The sequence below is a fragment of the Passer montanus genome, unplaced genomic scaffold, assembly GCF_014805655.1.
Source record: "Passer montanus isolate IOZ18808 unplaced genomic scaffold, ASM1480565v1 scaffold118, whole genome shotgun sequence".
In the NCBI taxonomy this organism is placed as follows: domain Eukaryota; kingdom Metazoa; phylum Chordata; class Aves; order Passeriformes; family Passeridae; genus Passer; species Passer montanus.
The window spans coordinates 380,301-395,917 of record NW_024358500.1 but is presented as its reverse complement, the minus strand read 5'-3'; the positions used below and the strand labels follow the sequence as shown (position 1 = coordinate 395,917).

The 15,617-nt window shown below is 44.2% G+C and overlaps 1 protein-coding gene across 1 annotated transcript; it reads left to right on the top strand.

The window, feature by feature from the left end:
• The first annotated feature begins 4,854 nt into the window (after positions 1 to 4,854).
• On the top strand, positions 4,855 to 13,710 carry LOC120496786 (angiotensin II receptor associated protein). Its single transcript, XM_039697541.1, has 5 exons — positions 4,855 to 4,941; positions 10,284 to 10,318; positions 10,530 to 10,641; positions 11,245 to 11,443; positions 13,505 to 13,710. The coding sequence occupies exons 1-5, from the start codon at positions 4,915 to 4,917 to the stop codon at positions 13,609 to 13,611; spliced, it is 480 nt and encodes a 159-aa protein (XP_039553475.1). The 5' UTR covers positions 4,855 to 4,914; the 3' UTR covers positions 13,612 to 13,710.
• Positions 13,711 to 15,617: the final 1,907 nt, after the last annotated feature.

Below are 15,617 nucleotides of genomic sequence, written 5' to 3'. Positions count from 1 at the left end.
CTCAGGGATATTGCTGGTAGTTGCCGAAATTATGACTGCAAGAGAGGCAAGGAGTGGAAGCACAAATTAAAACTCTTGGGAATCGTTCTGTCTCAGGTCTGTAATAGTCTGCATTCATTTTCGCTTGGAGGTGTTTTATTGAAACTCTCTCTCTTCCCTCCCTCCCCCAGTAATTATCCCATTGTAAATCCACAGTGTGTGAAAGTGCTTCAATTTGAAACCCAAGCTATACCAAATTGTTCACATCCATGCCAGTCATTCTCTGCTACATGAAGCCTGGAAAAAACATTCCTTTCATATTTTTAATCAGAAAAAAAACCCCAAGGGCTGTTGTTTTCTTGGAATGTTCTGAGTGAGCATATGTACTTCATAAAACCACTTCTGGTGTGTCAGTTCATCTTCTGGAGTGCCAGTGAACCTTGAAGAGTGGTCTCTTAATTATATCTCAAAGCTTTAGTTAGATTTTAGAAAATCAGAGGAGCAGCTCGTTGCTGCTGAGATCAGGAAGGACTTCCAAGTGCATTTGTCAAGACACCACATTAATGTGACCCTCACCACTCCCCAAATCACCTTGCCATAGTCTGTTTTGCAGTGCAATTGCAGGAGGAGACTTTCCACCAGCATTACAAAATGCCTTCAGTTTCCCCTCCAATCCAGATGATGATTCTGTTTGCTGATTTCCCACTGGGATTTCAAAGGGAGTTTGTAGAGCCAGGCAACTTCTATATGCCCTTCCTCACTACTTATTCAGAAAGGCTTTGTGGCAAATATATATGTATTTGTGCTGAGGTGGTGCCTTCATTGCTCTCAACTCCATAGCCAGGGGCAAAACTCAGAGATGCTGATGTCAGCTGCAGCCTTTAGTTGTCTTCAGACCAAACCCCTAGAGAGGGGAAGAAGGGCAGAACTATGAGGGGTGAGATTTTCTCCACCTCCAAGGGCCAGATAAGGACAGCAGGAACAATTGTATTAACTCAATGGAATTAACCCTATGGAATTGCTATCATCTTACCTTATCTCTACACCAAGGGTACAGTGTCCTGAAAATGCAAAGGAAAGCATTTCTGCCTTATTAACCTCACTTTTATGCTATCAGAAGGGTATCCAGTTGTGTATTAGGTTTTTACACAGTCTGCACAAGCAAACCAATAGATTTTTAAAAACAACAGATTTTGCATAAAGCAGCTAATTGCTGGGTATTGGTTGCAGTGAGCTGAACTCACCTGGAGCAGTCTTCTAGTCACAAAAATCTCTGTATCCAGTCTCCTGGGTAACCTGCTTCTCCCTGCAGGCCTTCTTTAACTTGCTGCTTATCTTCCTCACCATGTTGTGTTGCTTTATCAAACCTGGGGAAGGGAAGAGAGACAGTGGGTTACACAGAGAGGCAATTTACAAGGTACACCAGCACAAAGCAGAAATAAAAAACAAGCAACCCCCAGTACACAAGTGTGAGAGACATACAAATGCATAATGTCAGTCATAGCTGTCACTGTTTTCATATCCATGACATAATTCCTGACTCCCTTGAGTCCATGACATACAAGCCCAGGATATAATAAGCAGGGATGAATTAGCTGCATGATACATTGATGAACAAAATGAAATCAAGTGCTTTTATTGTACAAAGGGAACTGCTCTGCGCTAAACAGTGGATACATGAATTCAAATTATGGCTCACGCTGCATAAATGATAATGAGACTGTCTCAGGCTGAGTGAGAATGCTGAAGGGACCAAAGACACCCACATGATGCTGCATCCTAACAGTGCTTATCCTTTAACTGGGACAGTGGAATTTATCTTCAGAACAAACAGTTCTCCTTTGACAGACACCTGTCTTGGCAGAAGGGCATCCTTGTGCACCTCACACACAGCACTGAGCCAGCAATATGGCTATTTATTCTATCTTTCCCCCCATCCCAAGTGTCCTATATTTTTGTCATTTACATTGAAATCCAGTCATTCCTTGACATTACTGGAACCACTAGCATTGATCTCATTTGATACCACTACTTCTGTAGATAGAGGCAGGACTTCCCTGCAAGACACAGCGATGAGTCCAGGCAAGACACAATACTGGAAGTGAAGGTACAGCGCACGTGTCATGTGGCAATAGATGAGTTACTTTTCAATCTTTCATTTGAAAGTGACATATTCAGAGATTCCTGAGGGGACTTTCACAGCCTTTTTGGGTTTTTAACTATTCTTCTGAGCTATGCAGCCAGTCAGTTTTATCTTGATGCTTCCTAGCATTTTCTAGGTGATTTCATTTTGGCATTTAATGCTTTGCCTTGGGAAATCTTGAAGTGTGCTGCTGTAAGCAGTCAATAGCACTCAGGACACGGTCAAGGACACGCTGGAGAGCACTACATTTGTGGCTTGTTTGAGAATGTCTGATGGTAGGTTCAGCACTGCACAATTCTCATTGCTTGAACTGGAAATGAGACTGAAGGATGACTCACGCATTTCCACATCCAACTTCTGCAATGAACCTCTGACCCAGATGATTTCTTAGAGGCCCCATCTTTTCTTTAAGAAGGAATAATTACAAGAAAGGAACTAACCTAGTAAGACATTGCAGCCTTACACTGCAGACAGCATACATTAGGCAAGGATGGGAGAGTTTGAGAAATGTCATCCTGACCTCTGGGTTCTGCTGTTTCATTTGCTAGACCTGGGGAGAAGGCTGCTGGTATGAACTGGACAGGAAATGGTAAGTTACAGCTGAACTGTGTGAGGTTGAATTGGTCACTTACCAGCTTCTCTAGCTCTAAAATGAAACCACATTTCTTTCAGAATAAGTAATGAAGAACTTGTTGTTTGTACCAGGCTTTTAGGCAAAGGGTTCAGTCATCTAGTTCTAGGGAAAAATCCAGGGCCAAAGGAAGCAACTAAGTAGCTGCCAGCCATCCTAGCTACCTGGCTCAACCCCTAAGACTGAGCTTAACTTGACTTAGCTGTTGGGTGACATAGCTGAGCACAGTTAGCACCTTAAAATAACCTTTATACTGGTGTCTATCAACAGTTTCTTTGTCACTCCTTACTTTTTGGTCACACCACCCATATATGCACAAAAACTTTCTTCCTGCAGAAAGCTGTTAAGTCCTTTGCACACATTAGCTTTCCCAGACACTGATTAAAATCAAAGTATAATGTTCAGCCTTGTCTCACTGCATTGCATGTGCAAGCAGAAGGAAGAGTTTGGCCGGGTTTTTGGAGCCAACAAACTGATCTGTGAACACTTTGGCTGGGTGTTTGCAGCCAAGAAACTGATATATGCATATTTTTAACTTAATGGTGGCTTTTAAAACAGAATCACAGAATTGTTAGGGTTGGAAGGGGCCTCTGGAGATCATCTCATCCAGCTCCCTGCCACCCCCTCCACCTGCCAAGGCAGGGTCACCTGGAGCAGGTGACACAGGAACGTGTCCAGTTGGGTTTGGAATGTCTCCAGAGAGACTCCATGCCCTTCTTGGGTGCCTGTCCCAGTGCTCTGCCACTCTCAACGTAAAGTTCTTCCTCATGTTTAGCTGGAATTTCTGGTGTTCTAGTTTATGCCCACTGTCCTGTGACTGGGTACTGCTGAGAAGAGTCTGGCACCATCCTTGTGGCACCTCCTGGAGGCATTAAGGAGATCAGAAGCTGTGGGGTTCACATCAGGCAGGCAGAGCACCCCAACCTCCACTGGGACACGTCCAACCAGCTGCCTCTCGGCCAACTCCAACAGAGCCCCTCGGTGCAGCCACATTTCTCTTCACAGACAAAAGCAAGGCACGGCTTCCCAAGGATATTCTGGGTTTCACATTCTCTGAACCTCAGAGAAAGGAAAAGCTATTCTTATCTCATTTGCTGTGCCTATGTTTGTGCCAAAGCAGAATGCAATACGGAAATTGTTTACCTCACCCAGAGTGAGGGTGTTTTGCTTCCTTGGCCTGTCAGGTGAAATAAATGGGCAGGAGATCTTTCTCCTTTTAAATGCCTTTATTAAGAAGAATCAGCTCAGGTGGGGAGAAATCGATGGGTCACACCCACGCCGCCGCTGCTCCCAGGCGTGGCACGGAGGAGGAGGGTGATGCAGCTTTGTCCGCTGGTCTGCAGGCAGAGCTGACGATTCCGTCCTCACGGGAGATTAGGAGAGTCCTCCTTTTTGGTCCAACACCCCGAGTCGTCTCTTTAATCAAGATCTTTTAGGTTAGGGTAAGAAGCAAAAAAGGATCCAAGCAGGTACTGGACTACGTTCCCATCCTTAGACGTCACTTAGGTCACTTAGTTCTATGTTGGCTTGTAATTTTAGGGGTTTTCCTGGGAAAACTGCAAAATTCGGGGCGCAATGCATTTCTCATCTGCATAGTGGCTCTGATGCCACTCCCATTCTCCTGGTACCTGCAGGGTCTGTCCGGGTGTCCCTCCCTGGCAAGCGAAAGGGGGACAACGGTTAATCACCAACCATTAACAGGTAATTGAAGAAGAACTCTTAACAATGAAACTAACTTAACAGCAAATGGTCTGACTTGGTTTTAACTCTGCAACATAAAAAAAAAAAAATAGGTAACTTTTTATTCATAACATCGGGGCCAAGAGTGTGTGTGTGTGTTGGTGTGTGTGTCGGGACTGTCGGCTGACAGTCACAAGGTTCTGTGCAGCGTGAGCAGAGCTGAGTGCTTGGCAGATTCAGTTTAGCTATAACATAGTGTAATATAATATAGAATAACATAGTACAATAAAGTAATTAATTAGCCTTCTGATAAGACGGAGCCAGCCGCCTGCCTCCCTCCCGGCTGGGTGTCCCAGGCCCGTTCCCCGCCCGGCTGGCCCCGGGCCCGGCGCACCGGGCGGGGCCGGGGCGGTGTCCCGGCTCCCCCCGCCCCTCTCGCTGCCCTCGTGAGCGGCCCCGCGGCCGTCCCGGGGCTGCTGCCATGGAGCTGCCGGCCGTCAGCCTCAAGGTAGGGGCTCGCCCTGCCCCGGGGCTCGGCAGGGGCCGGGAGGGCGGCTGGGGGCTGCTGCGGCAGCGGGTTGGGCGCTGGGATCGGCCCCGCTGTGTCCTGCTCCTCTCGCATGGTCTCCGGCCGTGTGCCTGGTCCGGATCCTGGCCGAGGCCCTGCTCGGAGCTGCCGAGCCCTCTGAGCAGGAAACACTGAAGTTTCTGGTTTTTGTGGTTTTTTTTTTTTTTTTTTTTTTTTTTTTTTTTTTTTTTTTTTTTTTTTTTTTTTTTTTTTTTTTTTTTTTTTTTTTTTTTTTTTTTTTTAATCGCATGGGCAAAGGCTGCAGGAATTCTGAACGCCATGAACCCGAGTCGGGGGAGGTTTAGGTTGGCTGTCAGGGAAATGTTTTCCCCAGAGGGTGATCAGGCATTGAACTGCTCCAGGGCAGTGGTCACAGCATCCAGCCTGTCTGAGTTCAAGGAGCCTTTGGACAACGCTCTCAAGCACAGGCTGGAATTCTTGGGGTGTCCTGTGCAGGGCCAGGAGCTGGTGATCCTGATTTTGTGATTCTTGGTTAAACCCACCAGGTGATGACTCCAAAGTCAGGGCCAGGAGCTGGTGATCCTGCTGGGTCACTTCCAGCTCAGTGTATTCTATGATTCTTGGTTAAACCCACCAGGTGATGACTCCAAAGTTTGCCCCTACTTCAGGGGTATTGCTAAAGTGGCCAAGGACTGGGCAGAGACAAGAGCTGGCTATTGTGACCATGGAGGTTTCTAGCTCAGCTGATCAGAGCTAAGCCAAGAAAAACACTGCACAAGATCCCAAGGAGACAAAGCTTTTGCTTGTCAGGCAAGGTATCTTAGAAAAATAAGCCCACGTACTTGGGGCTTATCATCTGATACATAACTGCAGTTGCTTCTCTGCTGGGGAGGGCAGGCTCCACTTGTGGGCACTTTGGAAATTTCAGTGAAGATCTGATAACCAGAGAATGGAGATAAAAGAGACTTAACCAGTAACATAACATTTTTCACTTTTGGAAGAAGCACTTCCTTGCTTCTGGCAGTGGATATTAAAATCACACTGTTTGCTTTGATACTGACGTTTGATTCTGATGTCTTCTGTGCTACCAGACATGTGACATTTTCCTCTACTTTTTTTTGTCTTTCACATTTTCAGAGCCCTGAGATTCTAGGTGTCTGTGTCCTTCCCCAACTTCACTACTTTGTGATTTCATTTAATAAGCATGGTTCAGGTGCTTTCTTTGGTTAAAGCTTTGCCCAGAGACTGAAAGCATCACAGAGCACATCAGGGCTTTTTTTTTGCTGATTTGTTAAGCTGTGAGCAGTAGCCTTGGACCAGGCTGCCTATGGGTTGGATGGGAGAAGAGTATTATCTCAGGCACCATTATTAATTCAGCTTTTACAGGATAGCTTTCATGTGGCTGTATTAAAGAAAAGATTGGTGTTCATATAATGATGAATACCCCTCTTACTAGTTCACCAAGAAAAGCAACTTCCCTCATTAGAGACAAGTAAGCAAATGGATTTTTCAAGGCCCTGCTTGTGGATTATATTACATTCTGGAAACTAGCTGATACTTTGCTCTGACAAGTTTGGACTACTGTGTGATTCCCAGGGCACTGGGAAGATTAAAAGATTTTGCCTTCTGCTTTTATTTTTTAACTTGGTTTGATTATTTTTTTCCATGCTGAAACAACAGTGAAAACTAAGGACATTTAATTAAAAAGTTTGCCAACATGAAATACATGTTCTGCCGTGGGAAGTGGAGATAGAGGAGCTGAAAAATGCTGACTTTTCAATGAATGAGTCACAAAGACAACAAAACTAAAATGTTGCCTTCCTTCTCTTGTTTCAGACAACCATTTCCCAATCTCTTGTTAGATAAGTGGGAGTTTGTCCTGGGCAAACTGTTTTCAGCATTAAGAAATTCCTTGTTTTCAAGTCTGCCACTTCTGCTCCGAGCTGCGAAGACAGGAATTGGGAGTTAATAGTTGTACCTACACTTCATTCTGCTTCTGAGTTAGGGCCTGATTCCCTGTAAAATACCACAAAGATGGGAAGGTTCTTACTCAGAAGGACCTGGAAATAACACCCACTGCTACTGTTCATTGGCATGATCTGCTTACTGGTTCTGTGAGATTATAAAGATGAGCCTTGTGATAGAAGTAGTTCCAAGAAAGCTGCATGACTGAGCTGTGTTTGTGCCAGAATGGAGCAGTGTCTTAGCCTTGGGGTGGCTCTTTAAGCTACTTGCAGAGCTGTAAAATTAGGCTTTGCCCTGGAGTGGGTGGGGAACATGTTCATGGAACAGGATCTACTGGCTCGGTTCTAACAGCCATGCTCAGCAAAACATGGGGGAAGCAGCACAGCCATACTTCTGCCATGACAGCTTGACACCTATGATTATTGAAATAATCCTGCAGAGCCTCAAAATACAACGTTTGATTTTGATCAAGTCTGGACAGTGCCCTACAATTCATGTGCCTAGAAACACACATTTTGTGCTTAGGCATTTTTAAATGCTAAGTCACAGAATCAAGGGATAATAGAGATGTCTGTATGCCATGTGATTAAACCTCCTACTCAAAGCAAGGCAAACTGCAAAGTTACATCAAATAGCTCAACTCAAAAATCAGCTGAGTTTTAAAATAAGAACAGAGCCATGTCAGCCTGTCCCACTGCTTAAGCACTCTCATTATTATCACTGCGTTGTAATAATGAGGAGCATCCTCACAGGTGGCCATTCAGATTCATATTTTGGTTTGGTGTGTTCTCAGGTGAATGTCACTCATAGAGTAGGTGAGCTCACTTGAAAATAGAAATTTAGATACAAGAAAATAATTGTAATTTGGAACTGTTTCATTTTTAACTTGGTCAAAATTCAGTCTTGTGCTAAGCTCTGTGCTGAAGCATGTTTAAAGGAGTTCCTATTCCAAAGAGTTTCCCATCTAATGAGACCCTGGCAGACCTAGACTCTTTTTATGCCTGGCAATTAGTTTCATTGCATGCTGGGATTTGCAAAGGAGATAGGAATTCTCCTTAGCTCTCCCCAGTTTCCAGTGGGGTGCTTTTAATTACATTGCCATCTTTTTTTCCCAGAAGAGATGGAGACAAAGGACCCACCTTTCTTATTTTCTGCTCTCACCACTAGTTAATCAAGAACTTTGGAGTTATTTTCTCAAAAAGAAGAAACATATGTCTGTCTTAGCTACAGACTTAAGTCCTTGCATAGATGGAAAAAATTCTAAATTCTTCTGTTGTCTTATCAGGAGACTGCCTGCAAATTAACTAATCTCACATAGTAATTTGTAGTTTTGCATTAACACTATATTTTCTATGTTAAAGCATAACAACACCACCAGCCAATTCCATAGTGTGTTGAAGAACTGTCAGGTAAACTGGACTAATAACTAAAAAAGGAATATCTTGGTTTTATTTCAGCAGTCATTCATAGTATCAGTCCTAGTTTACCTGACTTTATGCTGATTACTAAACATACTTCATAATTTAGTAACTGCAGTATTGATCTAGACAGCTATTTAAAAAACCCACCCTGCCTAATTATGTTAACTGGTGAGCTTTGAGGGGTCTTGGGGATATATAACATGCAATTAAATACTACCTAATTAAGAATTTTCCTGATGTTGTGATAGTCTCTTGAGTAAATGCTATTTTCATGTCTCCATTCTTATCCAAGAACAGCTTGTATTTTACTGATTAGCAGTTTTCCAGTGTGTCTGTGGTACAATTTGGGAGCAGGGGAAGCATGAGAGGTGGTGAAACATTTTGTAAGCTTTCATGAACAATTAAAAAAATTAATTAATAAAAATCTGTCTAAGCAGTGTTGGAAGTTACAGCAAAGTGTAGTGAGTGCTCAGCAGCTGTGATGGGGCACTGCAGTGAAGGAAGAGCAGGAAGGCATTTGCCTTGTGCTGTCCTGGCAGAGCAGCCTGAGCCACCCCTGTGCTTTCCTGATTGTGCTTCACTTATGTCACAGCTTCACTCTCTTCTCAGCAACTAGTTTTGTTTTAAGTTAGAGCACAGAGAGATGTTTTAAGTCAAGGAATCTAGCAGGATATCAGTAGGTCTTAATTTTCTTTGTGTGTCTTAATGCTCTTATCTGCATACAGCTTTCCTGTGTCCACTGAGTAACTTAGGCTTTTGCTGTGTACTTATTTCCCAATTTTATTTTTTTCCTTTGGGGGATAAGGGGAAGTGTGCTTCAGAGGAGTTTTGGTAATGTGGGTTTGGTTTTTTTAATACCAAGGTCAGCAGAAATGCCAATTTGAAGCCTTTCTCATGGCTAGGAAAAAATTAAAGTGCACCTGTATCCCCTGGATCCTCTGATTTGTCCAGGCTTCAGCCTTTCTTTAGTGAGGCTGTTAATAGAGCCTGTCTCCCATATTCTTGCTTTCACAAATGTTTAGAGAGGAAATATGAGGGACCTCCCTTTGTTGGAGCGACCAGCAGGCTTATAGATATAGAAAAAACCTGAAATGATATATTGTTGTTCCCATATGCTCGCTCTCTGAATAAACATGTGGGGTATGTTTCCTTGGTTACAAAAATGGCAAGTGGTGGTGAAGAGAATCCTTGTATCACTTATTACAGTACCAGCCTTTCTTCTTAGATTTGTTCCAATAAGCACAAGGACCAGGATCATTAAGGACACTTGCAAAGTACAGAATTTGTGACAGCATTATCTTACTGCAGCTCAGGGCGCTGTTGGCAACTGGACCTAGTGGCTTCACTGCGAGTGAAAAGAGCTGTGTGCTCTGGCAGGATCAGGTTCACAGAGTCCTGGAAGAAGCCTTCAGGTCTGTTAATACTGCAGTGAGACTGGACCACTGCTCTGAACAGACTGGAAGGAGGTAAAAGAAGGATTTGCTGAGGATTGGAGGGAAATTCTGGGAGCTGTAGGCATGGCTATCCATGGCCTTTTTGGTGATGGGATGCCAGATTGGTCATGTATGAACTATGCTAGCACAGCGTTAATCAGATTGCCTGGCTTTCTGTGCAATCTCTTCTGGAGTTCCAAAATTAATAACCCATTTAGAAAAGGCTAAGTGGTCCCTGAATCAGATGTTGACAGAGATGACAAGAAGAGTGAATGACTACAGTGTAGCACCACAGGACATACTCAGCAGCAGATGTGGAGAAAAATAGCTTTGTCTTCACTGTCCCAATTGCTTCACCATCTTTCTGCACTGGTTCATGGGTCCAAGCCACTCTTCCACCCATCCCTTGGGAACAAGATGGTGCCATTTCACACTGATCCTCCCAGAGTTCTCCCAACATGCTAACCTCTCTTCCTGTTTGTTTGTTTGTTTTTTTTCATAGGCTATCATTCTGGTACATTGGCTGCTCACAGTGTGGTGAGTGATTAGTGTCTGGCTGGGGGGAGAAGAGGGTGTTCCGTCAAACTAGGAATGGGATGTTCCCTGGGAATCAGCACTCCCTGTTTGTGCCTGTGTGCAAGAAGATCCTAAATCTAAGAGTGAGGTGTTTGTATGGGAACAGGGATGAAACCAAACTGTTGCAGGTTTACTGTGAATGTGAGCTGGATTTTTTTGTCTCATTTGGCAGGGGATGCATGAATTACATGTTGCCACTCTCCTATGCCTGGGGAAATTTCAGTGTCCTTGCAGTGGGGATCTGGGCCATTGTGCAGCGAGATTCCCTTGATGCCATAACTATGGTGAGTGTAAGAGTACTGATCCCCCCCAGGCTGCTCAGGAGGAGGGTGGAGGGCAGAGTCTTTGAGCTACTGATGATTTTCAGCTGTTCCCAATACAGAAGTTCTCTGGGTGGGTTTGTTTGGTTTTTTTTTTTGGTTTTTTTTTTGTAAGAGAACATATAAATCTATGAACTCTGTAAACCATGGTGAGAAGCATTCACTGTCAATTATTTTTCTTCTCAGAGATGAGCCATACTTGATTCTTCCTTTTTTTCACAACCTGCTGTTGTGACTTGTAATAACAGATGAGGACTCAAAGTGTTTAATATGCTTCAGTTGGAGGGGCTCTGAAAAACCCTCTTCTGAACATTGAATAAATTGGCAAACAAAAATAAACAACTCTAGAATATATTATAAGAAGATATCTGACAGGAAAAGGCATGAAATACAAGATCATTTATCTAGGAGTATCTGTCTGCCTGGGGCAGTACCAAGAGTGCTGTGTGATACTGGGGTGAAGGATGATTGTGCAACATAGCTCTAGCAGGAAATAGATGCAGACTGTTACTGTCAGTGGTTAAACCCTTGTTCTGTTCATGTCCCATTCTCTGTCCTTGTTTGCAGTTCTTGACTGGCCTGCTGCTCACAGTCCTCACGGACATCATTCACATCTCTATCTTCTACCCTTCCCACGACTTCCTCAGTGATGCGAAGCGGTTCAGTATAGGCATGGCCATCTTCAGTCTCCTCCTCAAGCCCGTGTCCTGCTATTTGGTGTATCGGATGTATCGGGAGCGTGGAGGGGAGTACACCTTCAACATAGGTAGGGTGCTTCTTCTGCTTCCTTGTCAGTGTGGGCCACCTCCTCAGGACTGCCTTGCACTTTGGACCCTTCAGCCTGAGCTCTGTGCAACTGGATTCTGCCCTCCAGTCCAGGCAGACAGGCTGCTTGTCTGCTTGCTCATGTTTGTTATCCCATTTTGTTGTTCTGGTGTGTCTTTGGCCTTAAATTTATATTCTTCCTCTCTTCCCTTGCAGAACTGAAGTTTTTGACATTTTGACATCTCAACGCCATTTTGCCCACAATGGTGTTGAGAGGCTTTTCCTCTCTTCTTCCTCCTGCATTTATGTGCATTTGTTGGAAACTTCTGGGTGTTCTTTCTTTGTCAACCCTTTTTTTCCCTTCTGGGGGAAAGTAGAGGCAGTATTTCCTCTGGCTGGATTATGAACAAGAGGGAAATAAAGCTGGATTTCTAACTCCATGTGGGCCTCACATGTCCTATTTACCTCGATTGCTTTGGACTTTGTTCCTCACATGGAAAATGGGACTAATATTTACCTGATGGGAGTTAGCTTGGAGACATTTAATTTTTCCCCTGGTTGTATTTGAAAATGATAATGCGGAGGATTTGCTAGAGAAGATGGGCTGTGGCTAGATGTTCTGTGTCTTGGTCAGCTTTGCCAAGCACTCCTGGTTCATGCCTGAGCAGCTGCCAGGGATTGATTGTTTGCCAGGGATTGTTGTTTGAATTCATGCTGGCAGAACCTGCAGCCTGTCACAGTTCTGTTTGTCAGAAGGCTGTGCAGGACAGAAGATAGTGTACCTACATTAGTGCCTGGAAGCTGTCTCTTATTCTGCTTTGGTGGTAGCAAAGATCACACTCCTGTGAAAAGGGGTGGAAACCTGCAGGGGGGAGGAGAAGCCATGGAAAGAAACCATGGCTTAGGGCACTGCGTGGTATTTGCACCTCTCTGCTACTGGAGTGTGGATGTCATCTCTGCCAGCTACTTGTGAAAATCCAGATGGATATGTCTTATGCCTCCTGGGTCAGGAGGCACGTGAGTCACCTGCAGTGCCTTTTTTGTGTCAGTTTTTATTAGCTGCTCACTGTGCTTGTCATTGGGATTCAGTATGTGTATAGAAAATACTGGTATCATTGAGGAGTTCATCTTTTGTTTGGAATTTGGCAGCACTTCTTTTCAAGCACACTATGACAAACCAAGAGTCTCCTCTCAGGCACAGGTGGGAATTAAGACACTTTGTAGTTTCATATCCTCTCCTGAACTTTCTTACAAGATTTTCAGTCCTGTGTGTTGCTTTGTGATGAATGTGCTTGACAAATTTCCTCCTATTTTCCTGCTATCTGGCATTTTCTTTTAAACCCAGCAGTGTTGAAATTTTCCTGGCCTTTTCTGTCTTGTTTTCTTTCTACACTAAGTCCCTCTTTGTTGCCTGGGAGCATCCTTGCTGCTTAGAACAAATCCCTCATAGTCTAATGGCTATCTGTGATTCAGGTTGCTTTCTCCCCATGGCAATACCTGGCCCCTAGATAAAGAGCTGTCCATGGATATTCTCTGCCTCCTTTTTCCCTGCTCATCCCCTGGACAGTAACATGATTTTGCACAGACAAATTGTTCATGGTGCAGTTACGAGCATGGTTGGACTCAAATTTGGTACCACACTTGAGGCATAGCTGCATTGTTGGGAAGAGTGTTTCATGGATGTATAATTCCTTTAAATCTATGCTGTCAGCTAGCCACAGTTCCTGCAGCTTCTGCCTCTGTCTGTTCATTTTTCTGTGAGTTCTCATACACTTTATCTTGCTGAAATACACTGTTACAGGAGCCTGTTGTGCTGCTATGGGATGTTGTGGTCTTGCTTTCCACACAGCCATGTGGCTGCTAAGAGAGTGGTTCTCAAGGACAGAACAGGCATGTTGGAAGGATGACTTTTCTCACCTCCTGCCTGTTTAGTGAGGATCACAGACCACAGCTGCTGGGAGCTGGTAAAATGTGTGCTCCTGAGCTGTTAGTTTCTTTTAGAGCATTCAGCTCTTGTGCTTTTGCCTTTGTCCTGAGCTTGTTCTCTTCCATCTCCATGCAGGTGTCACCAGTGCAGGCCAGGACCAGAGCACCTACGAGCCCATTGGTCAGCCAGACTCGCCTCCACAGTGGCCTTCCTCAGGCAAGGCAGCCCAGCCACCCTACTGAGGCCCCTGCAGCCCAGGACACACACTGCCCTTGCCCAGCCCAGCCTCCCACTCCTCCCACTGAAGATACTCCCCTGCTGCTGGGAAAATAAGAGAAGATGTTGGAAGGATGACTTTTCTCACCTCCTGCCTGTTTAGTGAGGATCACAGACCACAGCTGCTGGGAGCTGGTAAAATGTGTGCTCCTGAGCTGTTAGTTTCTTTTAGAGCATTCAGCTCTTGTGTTTTTGCCTTTGTCCTGAGCTTGTTGTCTTCCATCTCCATGCAGGTGTCACCAGTGCAGGCCAGGACCAGAGCACCTACGAGCCCATTGGTCAGCCAGACTCGCCTCCACAGTGGCCTTCCTCAGGCAAGGCAGCCCAGCCACCCTACTGAGGCCCCTGCAGCCCAGGACACACACTGCCCTTGCCCAGCCCAGCCTCCCACTCCTCCCATTGAAGATACTCCCCTGCTACTGGGAAAATAAGAGAAGATCTGATATTTTTTTGGCCTGCCTAAAGGTTGGGCAGATGGGTTCTGCTGTAAGTCCAGAAGATCTTGGAGGTGTCATGTTAAGCACTGTGTAATCCCAGCACTCTCCTTTCTTCCCTCCCCCTAAATCCCTCCTCTGTTCATGTGACTGGATGCACCTTCTGCAGTCTTCCATTGTGCTTCCTCTTCTTTATAAGAGAACCACTCAGAGTACTCCTGGACAAGCAATGTTTAAAAGGCTTATGGACTTTCCTAAAGCAATACACTGTAGCCTGATGTTATGCAGATATATTTCCAGGAAACATCTGGGAGTTCCAAAGAGCTGTTTTTGATGGCATTATTTACCTTCTTGTGCTCCCAGTATCTGGTATTGGGTTTTATTAACTGATGCTTTTATGCAAGTTGAATGTCCTTCAGGATACTTAAATGACTGTTGAATGTAGATTACAGATCCTTTGTGCCTTGAAATATCCTTTTGCCTTCAGCTGCCTGTTTTAACAGAACTTGAAATGTTAAATTTTTCTAAGAAAACTATAAAATGAACACAGTTTTTCTGTGTTAAAAAAAGTTACACTGGTCACTTATGTCTCATTTGAAAATGTAGCTTTTCCTGAGGGCTTGGGAGTGTAGCCAGCCAATCTGGGAGGGTCATGATGGGGGAAGGTCTACACGGCTTTTAGTCTAAGCTTTACTCTGAGAAGTAGAAAATACTGCATATAATTGTGTGGGTGGGAAGATGAGCTACTAAAATGGGGATTGGGGAAAGATGGACTTATTTACACTGTAGATGTGAGTTCCACTGGGTGTGACAAACTATAGACTCTGTTGTTATGTACAATAAATCTGTCCTGCTGTGACTTTCAGGTAAGTTTCTAAAAAAAAGAAAATCAAACAAACAAAACCCCAGAAGTACACAAACAACCAAATTTCAACAGGATTCATTTACAGAAGAAAATGAGTATGTTAGCTTTGGCAGAATTCTAGTGCTAGGAAGATAGGTATTTTTCTGAAGCAAGTTCATTGTCAAAGTTTATATCTGTTATTTTACAACTGCATTTCTCCTGACAAGATCTTCTGCTGTGTTGATTCTTCAGTAACCAAGACCCCTGTTGACTTTGCTCTAACCTCCAAAAACATGCCATTTGTATTTTTAAAACCAAGCAGTTTTCTCCCAACTTTGATTGCTTCAAACGTCAGCAGATTCTTCTTCTACTCTGCTGCACAAGCACTACATTGACCTCTTGGTGTACCTGAACCAAGCACGTGGTAAATGCCATAGAAGTGTTATATGTTCTTTTTACAGGCTTTACATATAATAGGGCACAAGACTAGGAATTGGTCTGTTCATGGCTTTAGATGGCAAAGAAGGGAAAGAGTAGGCAGAAGTTGCTGGGGCTTGTGGAGTTGCAGAGCCTTTATGTGAATGGGGTTTTCCAGCTCTTTACAACTGTACAGTGACAGCACAGAGCCCTGAATAAGACATTTAAATGCTCAGGATTGTTTTGCCTAGATCCATGGACCAAAGACTGAAAATCA

Bases quoted from the DNA above. Each gene is read 5' to 3' on its own strand.
- LOC120496786 (XM_039697541.1), top strand. From the start codon at position 4,915: ATGGAGCTGCCGGCCGTCAGCCTCAAG. The intron at 10,319-10,529 runs GTGAGTGATTAG...CTCATTTGGCAG, and splicing joins CATTGGCTGCTCACAGTGTG to GGGATGCATGAATTACATGT. The intron at 11,444-13,504 runs GTAGGGTGCTTC...ATCTCCATGCAG, and splicing joins GGAGTACACCTTCAACATAG to GTGTCACCAGTGCAGGCCAG.